Source organism: Atractosteus spatula, chromosome 7 (assembly GCF_055471065.1).
Source record: "Atractosteus spatula isolate fAtrSpa1 chromosome 7, fAtrSpa1.hap1, whole genome shotgun sequence".
Lineage (NCBI taxonomy): Eukaryota > Metazoa > Chordata > Actinopteri > Semionotiformes > Lepisosteidae > Atractosteus > Atractosteus spatula.
In genome coordinates, this window is record NC_142712.1 from 45441433 (window position 1) to 45453708 (window position 12276).

General features: G+C 39.4%; 1 protein-coding gene across 4 annotated transcripts in view; it reads right to left on the minus strand.

The window, feature by feature from the left end:
• efl1 (elongation factor like GTPase 1) overlaps positions 1–12276 on the minus strand; it is a 110309-nt gene that overhangs the window by 24753 nt on the left and 73280 nt on the right. For all 4 annotated transcript variants that reach the window (XM_088921850.1, XM_088921851.1, XM_088921849.1 and 1 more), the window contains 2 exons: positions 4249–5213; positions 2604–2788 (listed from right to left, as the gene is read on the minus strand). In XM_088921850.1, the coding sequence (XP_088777976.1) occupies positions 2604–2788; positions 4249–5213 (1150 nt within the window). The remainder of the gene's footprint in view (positions 1–2603; positions 2789–4248; positions 5214–12276) is intronic.

Genomic DNA, 12276 nt, shown 5'->3' on the forward strand with positions numbered 1-12276 from the left:
TGAACTCAAGATGTCTGAATGGCCCCCTTCCATTCCTTACCTTTCTTAAGTCATGTTATGAAACATACACTGTGCCTCTCGGCAAGAGTAACATGGAAATGGAGAGCTGAAGAGAGGGACTATGGACAGGACTGTTGTATCGTATCCAATAGTGAAATGAAAAGGGCCTATGATAATGACAAATATATTTCTATATTTATGGAACAAGTAATAGGTTTATTCCATGCTGAAAAGAAAAGAAAGAAAACACAACCTTATGGGCGTGGAGCCTTCTCCAGGTGTGAGCTACTTCAGGTGTGAGCCTTCTTCAGGTGTGAGCCCTCTTCAGGTGTGAGCTGCTCACACCTGAAGAAGGCTCCACGCCCAAAACGTTGTGTTTTCATTCTTCTCTATCAGCATGGAAAAAAACCTATTACTTGTTCCTTTGCAGCCTACGCATGCTGATGCAGCTACCCACCTGAACTACTTCTTCCGATATTTATTACCATTATTCTGGTTTGGAGAAAGGCACAGAACTTTTATGTTGTCCATTTCTACTAAGTGAATTTAGCAGATAGGCAGGAATGCTAGTAACCTTTAAGATGTATGCTTGCTCTCTACCAGCAGAGCCAGTCCTCTCAGGGAATGAACAAGAATGATTCTCAGAGAATCTGCTTGCAGCAAACAGAAAGAAATGCACAGCATTCACTGCTTTTTAAAATGCCTTGTAAAATTATTGTCATTAAAGGGAGAAAATCTAGTGTTAACTGTGGGATATTTAAAGTTACAAAATAAGTGTTCTTTACCTGTAAAATGTTATTCTTTACATGTAGGCTTAATAAGTTGCTAAAAGCTGATCCCTTGAGTTTATCAGCAGTGAACAGCACAGTAATGCTGTGTTCCAAGTTTTGACTTCAAAAACAGCAGCAGATTAAATTTCTCTTTATGACTTATGTATACAGATTTTAGGAGAGAGGAGTTAATCATTCAGTCAGGGGGCTGACGGATTTCCATATGAGTTAGATTATAATGTGAATTCTTGGGTGCTTCTACCAGGCAATGTATTTTTTATTCAATAAATATTTTGATTACATTTTTCTACTGTATACACAAGCCACCAACAGTGATTTAAAAAAAAAACTTTTTTTTTTTACTGTGTTTTGATTGATATTTACATATTACTAATCTATTCATGTGGGAGTGGGACTTCAGCTTTAAGTTGAGGCATCTCATTTTAACAGCATCTGCAAGCGTTGAAAAATAATTACAGTTGTGACCTACCATTTGCAGATATCAGAGGTTTGAGATAAATTATGCTGGACACTTGTGTCAAAGCTAATTTTTCATTCCATTGTAGACTAAGGCTATAAAGTAAACAGCATATCTAGACCATTTTGTATTTCAAGAAAGGTGTGTTTACACACATAAAACACAACGAACACTACTAAAAGGAGCATGTAATTTAAGGGTCTGTACATATCCATCAAGGTTGATTTTGTCTTCCTTTCTGTGGCCAGTGCAGACAGAGTGACCTGTTACCCAGAGTGACACTGGAAACATATGGCAGGGACTGTGTCCAGCTTGGATGGCAGAGACAGACGCAGGTATAATTCCTTGGCACATGTGCTCTCTTGGAGCTCTGATCCTCTCTAACCCTGGTGGAGACTATCTAATTACAAGCCTGAATCCCCCCACTGACCTTGAATCATGTTTAATTCAGAAACATCTTGGCTGGGGGCAATCTGCCTTTGGTCAATGTGGGCCAGTGTGCGTATTCGGCTGTTAACAGTGTGTTCTTCTTCTGGCTTCTGCTAATTAGGGGCCTTAGGCACACACCCAAGAAAACAGCAAACTGCAACACGTACCGTGAAAACATCTACTTTGGATGTGTGTGCGCTCAGCATAAATTCATGCCATGTATGTATATGCTACTGATCCAAATGAAAGTAGATGCAGAAAAATATACCCATAAAGAAAGATCAATAGAATGGAACAGAATTTCTTCTGTGAGTGAAAAACAAAATCAATAAAGAACTTGTCTTGACAGAGGTTATGATGTTCTTCATCATTTCTTTTAAATTCTTGGTGTAAACATAGGATTAGATTGTAAATTGTTTTGCTCTGTGTTTTAATCAAACAGGAAGAGTTCTGTTGAAATTCTCTCATTAGTGTTTAGTGACACAGACCCAGGGGTAGGATCCAACCTGCTGATTCCCCTGCAGAAAACCATCATGCAACCCTCACACCCACACCACTCTTGCTGTGTGCATGGCACAGGAAAAGAAATGCTCTGTAATGATGAAAGATTATCAAAAACTATTCTTTTTAGGATTTTCCATGATAATCTTAATTCTAAAAATGTATTTTTTGGCAGGTTCTTTCTTTCAAGAAGCAAGTGTTTTAGCTTGTTTCCAGTCATTTTAAATCACAAGCAGCCAGTTTGTTTTTAATGTCTGTTCTAGCACCGAGTTATCAATATTTCTAGTTGCACTGAACTGGTTTACTGAAATTCCCTTTTTTTACCGAAATGACAATGAAGAGCAAGCACTGCAGTACATATACCAATTTCCCGAACAAGCCAAGAAAGGCAGCTAGGGTTTTCCCCGGTCAGCCAGCACACTCACCTCCCAGTGGCTAAACACCAGCTGGGGACTGGCCAAGCCGCTCGTCCGTTTCCGGATCTCATCGGCAAAGCCGAAGCTCTCCGCGACTGGGAGGACAGCCTTGATGATGAACATGTCTGTGCCTTCCTTCATCTCCTCCAGCAGCACGCGGCCTTCTCTCTTGGACAGGACGCCGTAGACGCGACCTAGGAAGCACAGGAACTCATCAGGAAAACTGCCGTTCTTGTGTGAGAAAGAGGCCAGTGCTGACACGACATTGTGAGAAACAGCGCACGCGTACGTGATAATCTGTACAAATGTTAAAAAGAAAAAAAAACTGAACACTTGGGTCCTTATGAACAACAGGCTGCCAGCAATGCAATAACCTGGAATAATGACTTCTGACAAGCTGTGATAACTGTCACCACTGCTTTCACCCTTACCTAGAAACAGCCTCTGTGAGCCTGAAGACAGCTGTTTCTGCTAAGTTTTAGCAAGTTATTATTGTGTTAACTGCTTACAACACTTTACAGTCAATGAGTGACTCTTTTACATACTTCAGAGATGCAGGAGACCCTTGCCTCTACAAACACACCACTGAAGAGCTTTCAAAACTCCAGCTCTGTTCTGCTTTACTGTGACTGTATTTTTTACAACACTGTGTACAGATGTTTTTAACAGATAAGGTACTGTGTGTATTTAATTACTGACTGTCAAAGGGAAAACAACTACATTGTAAATTATGCTGAGTATTATATTTTTAAAAAACATGTATAATCATTTGCTGTAATAAGAACAAGGTCTTGTCAGTTTTAATGGAAGAAATATCTGCATTCTACTTGTAAAGTATCAATGGGACCTTTGTGAGCATAAACCTTTTAAAAAAGGTTTCTATAAATAGAAGTTGTGGTTATTCAAAATGGCAGTATTTCCATCCAGCGCACACAATATATAACAACATTTCTAAAAATAAATCACTGAACCCTCACCATGCTACAATCTACTGATTACTGACGGAGCTCCTGGAAACAGACAATGGTCAAACTCTGTGCGTCCATATTTAAATAAAAAAAAACAGCCTGGAAATGGGCTTCAGCATCATTCTTGTTGAAAATGCTTGTTTTAATTTTTTTAGGCTATTTAAAGCAGCAGTAACAGTCTGTGAGCCTTCCAAGTGAAGTCTACTCCAGTGCAGATATTTTTGTTTGTGGTAAATGAAAAATAATAATCACAGTATCTTGCTTGTGATTATTGCCGATTGAAACATTAATGCAATCTTTCTGCTGCATGGCCGTCTACTAAAACCTCAGTCTGATTCTCTGCATATTCTGTTTTATGAGAGGTTATTTCTGCTCTCATGGGGTAGGATTCAGTTACCCCGGCAAATTGATTCATATAAGTCACAGTAAGCATGTTCAGGAGACAATTGCCCATTGTTTCAGAGCTCTGCAGTATGACATCACTGCATTTGAACACTGGTGTTTCACAGCAGCTTCCCATTAGGAACAGCGAAAACTATTTCCTGTGTATGCACTAAATCATTTTTCAGCCTTGTAACTGAAGAGAAAAAAAGCATTTACTGGCAAAAGCATTAAAAACAGAATTTACAGCTGCCCTGGGAATTATTCCGGGGTTTTTTTTTTGTCAATATTTTTTTCCATCTTACCTAGTACGTCTGCGGTGGCCATGATTTCACAGGTGTACATCGCGGCCATGAGGCGCTGGGGTTTTGCCTGGAAGGCATATCGACAGGCATCCTTCATGGCTGCTATGAGCTGCCCCGAGAACGGCCCGTAGCAGTCAGGGACGGCCGCTTCACTTCTGCGTTTGCTGGGCGGTGCAGCGAGCTGGGCTTGCAGCCCCAGAGCTTCCTCGCCGGCAGTGTGAGGAGCGGGGCCGGGGCTGTCGGCCTCGGGGGGTGCTTGTGCAGGTGGGGGCGCCGCGGCAGGGACTTGCGGGGCTTTCATGTCCCACAACTCCACAGAAAAGCAAACTCCCATCAGAGGCTCCTCACACATGGGCCCTGAAAGTGTGGCCAGCTGGAACCCACTGACTATGCTGTTGTCCAAATCACGGTACTGCCCAGCCTCCACCCTCTCTTTGTCTAGACACTGCCACACCGAGGGACGCTGGTAGCCTTCCAGGTTATTGAGTAAAATATTAGGGCCACATCGCCGAGGCCCAAATGTCCAAATGTGGTTGACAGCATTCCTCCATTTCCGTCCTTGTAACAGAGACTCCAGCTTCTCCTTGAAGTCATAAATAGACTCCAGCATTTTCGGATTGATCTCAAGGGCTTTCTTTCCCTCCTTTATGGATAAGTTGAAGTGCTCCATTGTGCGGATGAGGTCGCTGCTCTGCTCCAGTAGACTGGTGACTTCTTCTGGCAGTGGCATGGCCCTGACCCCGATGGTAGCCAGTTTGTTGGAAGTAGTGAGTGTGACCAGCCCGTTAGAATCGACCTGGACGCCTTCTGGATACTTTAACTGCTCCTCTCTCACCTGGTGTATCACAGCTACCTTCTGCTGCTTCCCAATGTCTTCATTCACCATGTCTACCTTCGGAGGGCGGATGACAGTCTCTTTAAATGGGATGATGGGTTCAGATACACCGATTTCTATCTTGGCAAACCTGAATGTAGAAAAAAATAAAAAAGTAGATTTGTGCATCAAGTTTTGTTTTCATGAGAACAGCTACAAAAGAGAGGGCACTGTGCCAATCTAGCTCATTTTTTCAGTAGCTAATAAATCCAAGCACTTCATCCAGCAGTTTCTTGAAAGCCGATATAAACAAATCAGCCTAAAAATGGTGGGGCAGCTTGGTTCATACTCCCACAAACCTTTGTGTAAAGAAGTATTTCCTTTATAAATGCACCTGCCCATAATTTCCACAAGTGTCCTCTGGTTTGTGTTAATTCTGAAAAAATTAAACCACTGGGTTGACTTTTATCAAAGCCTTGAGCATATGAATACGTTAAACATATCCTCTCATAGTCTTCTCTGTTCAAGACTAAAAAGATTCAGTTCTTTTTCCCTGTGAGGGACATTCCTTTAGTTGCTCTTGGTTGCTCTTCTCTGAAATGATTCCAGAACAGCAATATATGCGATTAAAATTGCACATAATATTCTAAAGTATGTCCTATGAGCTTATTATACAGTTTTAACATAACAACATCCCCAAATTTTTGTTTGCCTTTTTAATTGCTTCCTCGTGGTGGCTAGAAGATGAAAATTATATGTCTAGATTAAAATATGTCTTCCCCATAAGCAGCCCTTTCAAGCCCAAAGTTTTCCATTTTACAGTTACAGATTGCTGTTTTTACTACCTGCATGCAACACCCAGAACTTGACAACATGTCATCTGCTAGGTGTTTGCGAGTCTTAAATCTGGTCTTTCTGAATTTCTTTTGTAGTGTGGACAGTCTTTGCAAAGCTAGTTTGTCATCTGTAAACTTGAGTAGTTTCTTAAATGCACCAGACCGTAATCATTTATATAAATTAGAAAGGGCGGTGGTACCAGATCCCAGAGCTACTGCTTGCTAAATCAGCCCAATGTGAGCATCTAAAAAATAATCTGTTATGAAGGAAAGTGATCAAAATCCTGTTGAAAACTTAAAATACCACAATTTATGTTTTATTTGCATTCATTACAGCAGCCTGGCATATTTGTTAATCAATATCTACCCTTTTCTGAATCTCATCAACAAGGGACATTTTACTTTCCTCTATTTCCACAGAGCAAAAATTAATGCTTGCCGTTTTTAGAACTGCAACACATGCCATACCAAAGAAGCTGCTTTACATTATTCACATGAATGGGAAAAACACATTTCTGCTTGCTATACAAAACAGCTTTGGGCAAATAAAAAATTATCTAAGCCCTCTCTTTAGCCTGGGCTTAAATCATTCACTGAGCCCCACAGCTCTTTACAGAGATTCAAATTAAAAATGCATATTGTACATACTGTACTCTAGGAAGGCATTTCTTCAAACTTAAAGAGCAGAATGACCACACATTTATTAAAAGCACAGAACAAAGTTGTAATGCAACAATACATGCTTGTCTGTGTATATGCACTACATATAATGAGAAGCATTAAAAATGCAAATAATGTGTATTGAAATCAATAGCATTTGTTGTGCTTTTAATGTCTCTCAGTATATTATGGGAAAGTTCATATTAATCAGATTTTACCATTTAAAAATGCTGAAAAGCAGTACCTTCTAAATAGACTGCTAATTCTACTAAATTATGAAAAAGTACATATGTCAGCAGCCACAGACAGCCCCTTACTGGGGGTCATCAGTGAGACAGCTAACTGACCAGTGAATCACATGTAGAAATGTGCCTTATAAGGAACACTCTTCAAAGCTTTAAGAACAAGCTGTTGGATGAATTATATCAATGAAGTTTGCTTTGTGTATATAAACTAAAAGTCACAAAATGGAATTCATAGTCCTTCTAGATGATAATGCCTTCCAGAACTGTTAAATAGTAAGAGCTGATTAATATTCACATCCTCCCATATATATAAACACACACAACGCATAGGCAGGACAAGTTGACTCTTGTACAGGTTTACGAGAGGGCAACAGTATCTGTAATCTGCCTTGGTCACATTTATTGCTACAATTCATGCCTCCTAACTAGCAAGCACAGAAGAGTAGAGCAGATGGTAGAGAGCAGAATAGTGGCCAGTTTGCAACAAGTCTAAAGGAGGCTTTCCGTAATCCATTTAGACTCAGACAGTCTTATAACAGGTGGGAAAAGGGTTAATCCTTCCCTTAATGATTGTGTGAGTTTTTGCTAACACTGTTTTATATATAAAATAATTATTGGAAAAAGGAAGTTCAGAAGACCTTAATATTGCAGAGGTACCGACTCAAAAAGGCACTGAAAACATACTGACCATTTTGTTATGTCAAATAAATGTGAACACACTAATATATGTGGAGTTTCCCAATAATAGAATTAGAAAATGTTCAACATTTTATCAATGATTGGCTCAAATTAAATTCGAAAAGACCCATTTCCTAGCTAAGTACCAATTTATTCTTAAATTAAGTAGGAAAGTAGGAACCAAAAGAAAATAATTTTCCACCGCAGATTAAGATACAATCTTTCTCACAGAACTATTAGATGGCAAATAAGGAGTCTCAGGGTACAAAATTAGGTTATTCCGTTACTGATGGGTACGCCGGTGAATTCTGTATCCAATGCTGATGATTCAATGTGTATTTTTACAATGGTAATGGAACAGATACTGTTATTATTTTTTCAGAATAACTCAAAATTATATTAGAAATGAACACCTGTTTTTAGAGCCATGAAGAATATTCTTTTGACTCAAGTCAAAGGAAGAAGAGCTACTATCTGAAGTAATGTTTTGTAACAACTTGACGTGTGATGTCAGTGGTGCCTAGAATTTCTTGCTCTTTTACGGCACCTTTTACACTGCTTCTAAACGCATGAGGAGCACACCACGAAACAAGAATAAAGAGTTAGCTGAGGGTCCCAGGACCTCTCAGCGGACAGTCACAACCCCTGTGATGTCAGAGACAGGCTGACCTCTTTCCGGGCGATGACTGTGAACTGCCACAGGCGAAACTAGTTAGCAGACGGGTCTGCTGAGCATCACTGTGTGCAGCTCAGCAGCGCCCACGCGCCATTCCCCCTTGTGATATTTATATGCTCTTCCTAGAGATGAGTTCATTTAGCTGGCAAGTTATCGCCAGTAATACACTGACCTCTACATCTTAAGATCTTCAATTTGCCCTCCTGCCCCCATCTGTCAGTTGTGGGACAAATGTCAACTTGGTGATGCATCGTCTTCCTGGATTTCATTTATCCTCAGGGTCCATTGTGAAGCTTCCACTCTCTGCCAAACAGCATTAGCTGTTAGCAGAGCCCAGCAGGAGACAATGCAGGTCACACAGTGACTTATTCAGAGCTACACAGGGATCTTGAATGCTAGAAAGAACAACTATTCCACACACAAGAGCTTTGAGTATTCTAACTAACTGTATTTTCTCAGTTTATTTAGTTAGTATTCTAACTTATTGTAGTTCTCAGCTTATTTGAGGGCTGAAATGGATTGGCTATCAAATTTATATTCTTACACATATTCTTTTGTGGTCTGTCTGCTACAAGGACAGAACGAAAAAGAAAACCAATTCCATAGAACACAGCTCATTCCCATTTCCTCATTTTTGTAAATATTCACAGGGGATGTCACTCACTGCTGGGGGAAGTACTGCAGTAGCTACAAGAGGACAATAATTATTTAAACAGAGTACATCTGAGGGGAGAACAAACCCAGGCTTGTTCTTTCAGTTCAGCAGATTTTTTTTACTAAACTTTCCTTTTAGTTCCAAGTTAAGGCAAAGACTGATCACCTTGCGTCTTACATGACTGGTGTTTAACTGCTCCTCTATGTAATGAGAAACAACTGTCTCAGCAAAATCATAGTTGTCAATCAATAACAATCAAAACCTCTGAGGAATGAAAGAAAAAACAGCTAAAGCCAGGATGTTTTGCCTGCCATTGCCATCTAGCTTCAGCAGCAAAGCACTAAGGTGAACAGCAGAACTTCTACATAAAAAGTACATTTAATTTTTAACAACAAATAATTGGAAGAATGGGCATCACTGCATCAAGTACAGATATACCGCACTTCTCTGCCTCACTGACAATAAGGCATGTAATGGAAACTCATCTCCTTTTCTCTCCTAGGACAAACCCATCTCATAAAAGAGCCCTTGTAAATCTGCGATACAAAGTGATATCTACTGCAAGGGAGAACCTCATGATGAGGCTTTCAAACTGCTTGATTCTTATGGTTATATTACAACTGATTTCTAAGATGACTTTTTGCTTTCATGAATAAATTAATTGTTAGTAAAACAACAAAGACTTGGGTACCACTAATTTAAAAACACGGGCTTATTTGATTAATAATGAGCCCTTTAAGATTTTTCTTTCCATTTTTGCAGTGCCCTGCCAAAGGAAATTGTTCTGACTTCAGAGCAGTCTGGTACACTGCACAGACTTGAGTAACCCAGACAAGTTAGGTTCTCCTCATGTTCCCTTTCATCTCTGTCCAGTCCAACCTCACCAATTTTCCAAATTCTGAACTTTCAACCTGCTCTATGCACTTAAGAAAAGCAGGAAAAGACAGGCACTTTAACTTTCCGGATTAGTTTTAAGAATCAACAAGGCCCTGTGGGTGTAACGTAAAAGAGACAGATCCCATTATTGCACACACCTCTGCAAACATCTAGACAAACCTGCAGACTTCGTGTTCTGAGCATCAGCAATGAGCGAGTGCTCACCCCAATATACGGAGCATCAGAAGACACTTATTACTTGAAAGACAAGAACTGCAAGAAATTCAGAAATTCACATTTTTGTTTATCATGTGTATGGACATTTTATAGAACAGAAATTAATTAATACTGATTATGCTGATTAAAATCTGTCATCAACAGGGTTGACCAGCAGGAGGTCTACATAGCAGGAGGCTCTTAGCTTGTGTGGCCACTACTGAAAAGCAATACAAGCTGTTCATCTGTGACACATGCTTTCCACGAGGCTGCAGATACTGTTTTGTGGGTTTGTGCCCCATTCCTTTCATGCATTGTAGTACACACATTAAAAGAGTGAAATCTTCTTAGGAAGAACAATTGCAGTTGGCTCTTCTTACACATGGATTCCACGTTTTCATCAAAGGGTAGTCTATAATCAACTATAGTGTCAGGATACTTGCAACTATTGACAATTTTAATTTCTTGCTCCTCAATGACTGTTGGTTTTGCAGCTGGTAGTTGCTTTCTGTAATCATATTTTGGATCAAGTCTGGCAAGTAGCATCCACAGTATAACCATCTCATTCTCATCTAGCAAGACAGCATGTATTTCATAAGAATGATGAGGATGTGCATTATCCTGCTGGACTGTTGTTATATCAGGATGACTATTTTAAACTATTTTAAATTTGGGTTGTGTAGTTTGCAACTGTTAAATGGATAAAAATATTAAATATAAATTAAACTAGACACCCTCGCCTAGACCATCTGACACAGACCTCCCCATTGGTCTTGGCAAGGTGGCAAGGTGCTGTGACTCCTGATCTCCCCGACTGAGGAGATGGACTCTATTTGGCTGTCATGTCTTGCAGATTAGAAATGTCTGGCTGTGAACTACCTAGAGAGCAAACACAGTGTGCTGATTTAGCCTAGCCTTCAAAATACCGATGGTTTGCAGGTGCTGGTCTTATAATAAGTGGGACATACTGTATTGCTTTCTTTTTGTTTTCTTTATTTTAACCAGGCTTGACATTTCAACAGGCTAAATCACATTAACACCTGTGTCCAAACAACTGTCTCACTAATAAGGTGGTTTAGTGCTTCTCCGAAAGTCAAATTCACTTGAGTATATCATGATCGGTCTTGAATAATCAGCGGAACAACATGAGGCCAACATTTATTCAATCTTCAAAACTCTAAAGAGTGCATCTGTTTTTTAGATAGAGAGCTAACAGACTGATGATTGTGTTCTTATGCTTAATTTACTAACTTTTGTAAGCTCTGTTTTAACATGAACTCTCAAGCCAATACTGAATTGCAAATCTTAAATGGTATTGCACAGCATTACTACACACATTTTTTTAGCTGAGAAGAGGTCTTGTAGATCCACTGTCACTCATACAAAACTGCAGTTGGCTTTACTTTAGCCAAGGCTCAAGGACTGGGTTGAGCACTTCAGGACTGTTGTTATATTGACAATCCAGTCAGCACAAACCGATCAGCAATGAAAAGCATCAGCCTGTTAAACCCTGACATTTCATGGTGGAAGTCAAAACCTGTGACTAGCTAATTTTAACAACTTTAACAAACTCTTCTAAATTTACAAAAACATAAATAATTATATTACCTAACAGCTAGAACTACAAATGAGAAAAATGTTACTTATCAGTTTAAGTTTACATGTCTTCAAGGCCTCAATAAAATCAGGAAAACCACACATCTATCTAAGCTGTGACTTGTGCCTTTATCATGACTTGTTTTAAAACATCACCTGTAAATTTGTTTAAGAAAGTAACCCTGTTTTTTTGTGAAGAGGCATGTTAATTCCCACATTACTGAAGGAAAGGAACTGTAAAATTGTACATTTTCTAAATGCAATCATCATAGTCTCCTCTCAACATTATAGTTTGTGGATTACAAACATTTCATCAGGTGTTGCAAGATCACTTTACCTTTAATGAGGACTAACTTTTGTATTGCGAAATAACTATACAGTATGTAAAGATGTTGTCCTGAAGATTGCTGAACAGGTGTATCCAAATTTAAATGAATCCCTTTCACATTTACGATCCCTTTAAGTTGGATACAATGAGACAAGCTTGATAAAATGTCCTAGTTCTCGTGAGTACTCAGGTGACTGTTATGTACAGTACGTTGCTGTGGTCAATGTTCTGTGCTTTGGGTCTTATTAATGGAGGTATTTGTAAGTATCCTAATTTTTTTATGAAAAAATGGAGCTGGAGTTCCAAAGTGCATGAATGCATGACTATTCCCATACAATTCACACAAAAGGCAGTAAGGCATTTATTGCAAATCTTCCATTTGGTTTCTAACCTTAAAGTAAAACACTGCATTCCAGCTGCAGATGTACTCAGGAACTGATCAAACCTA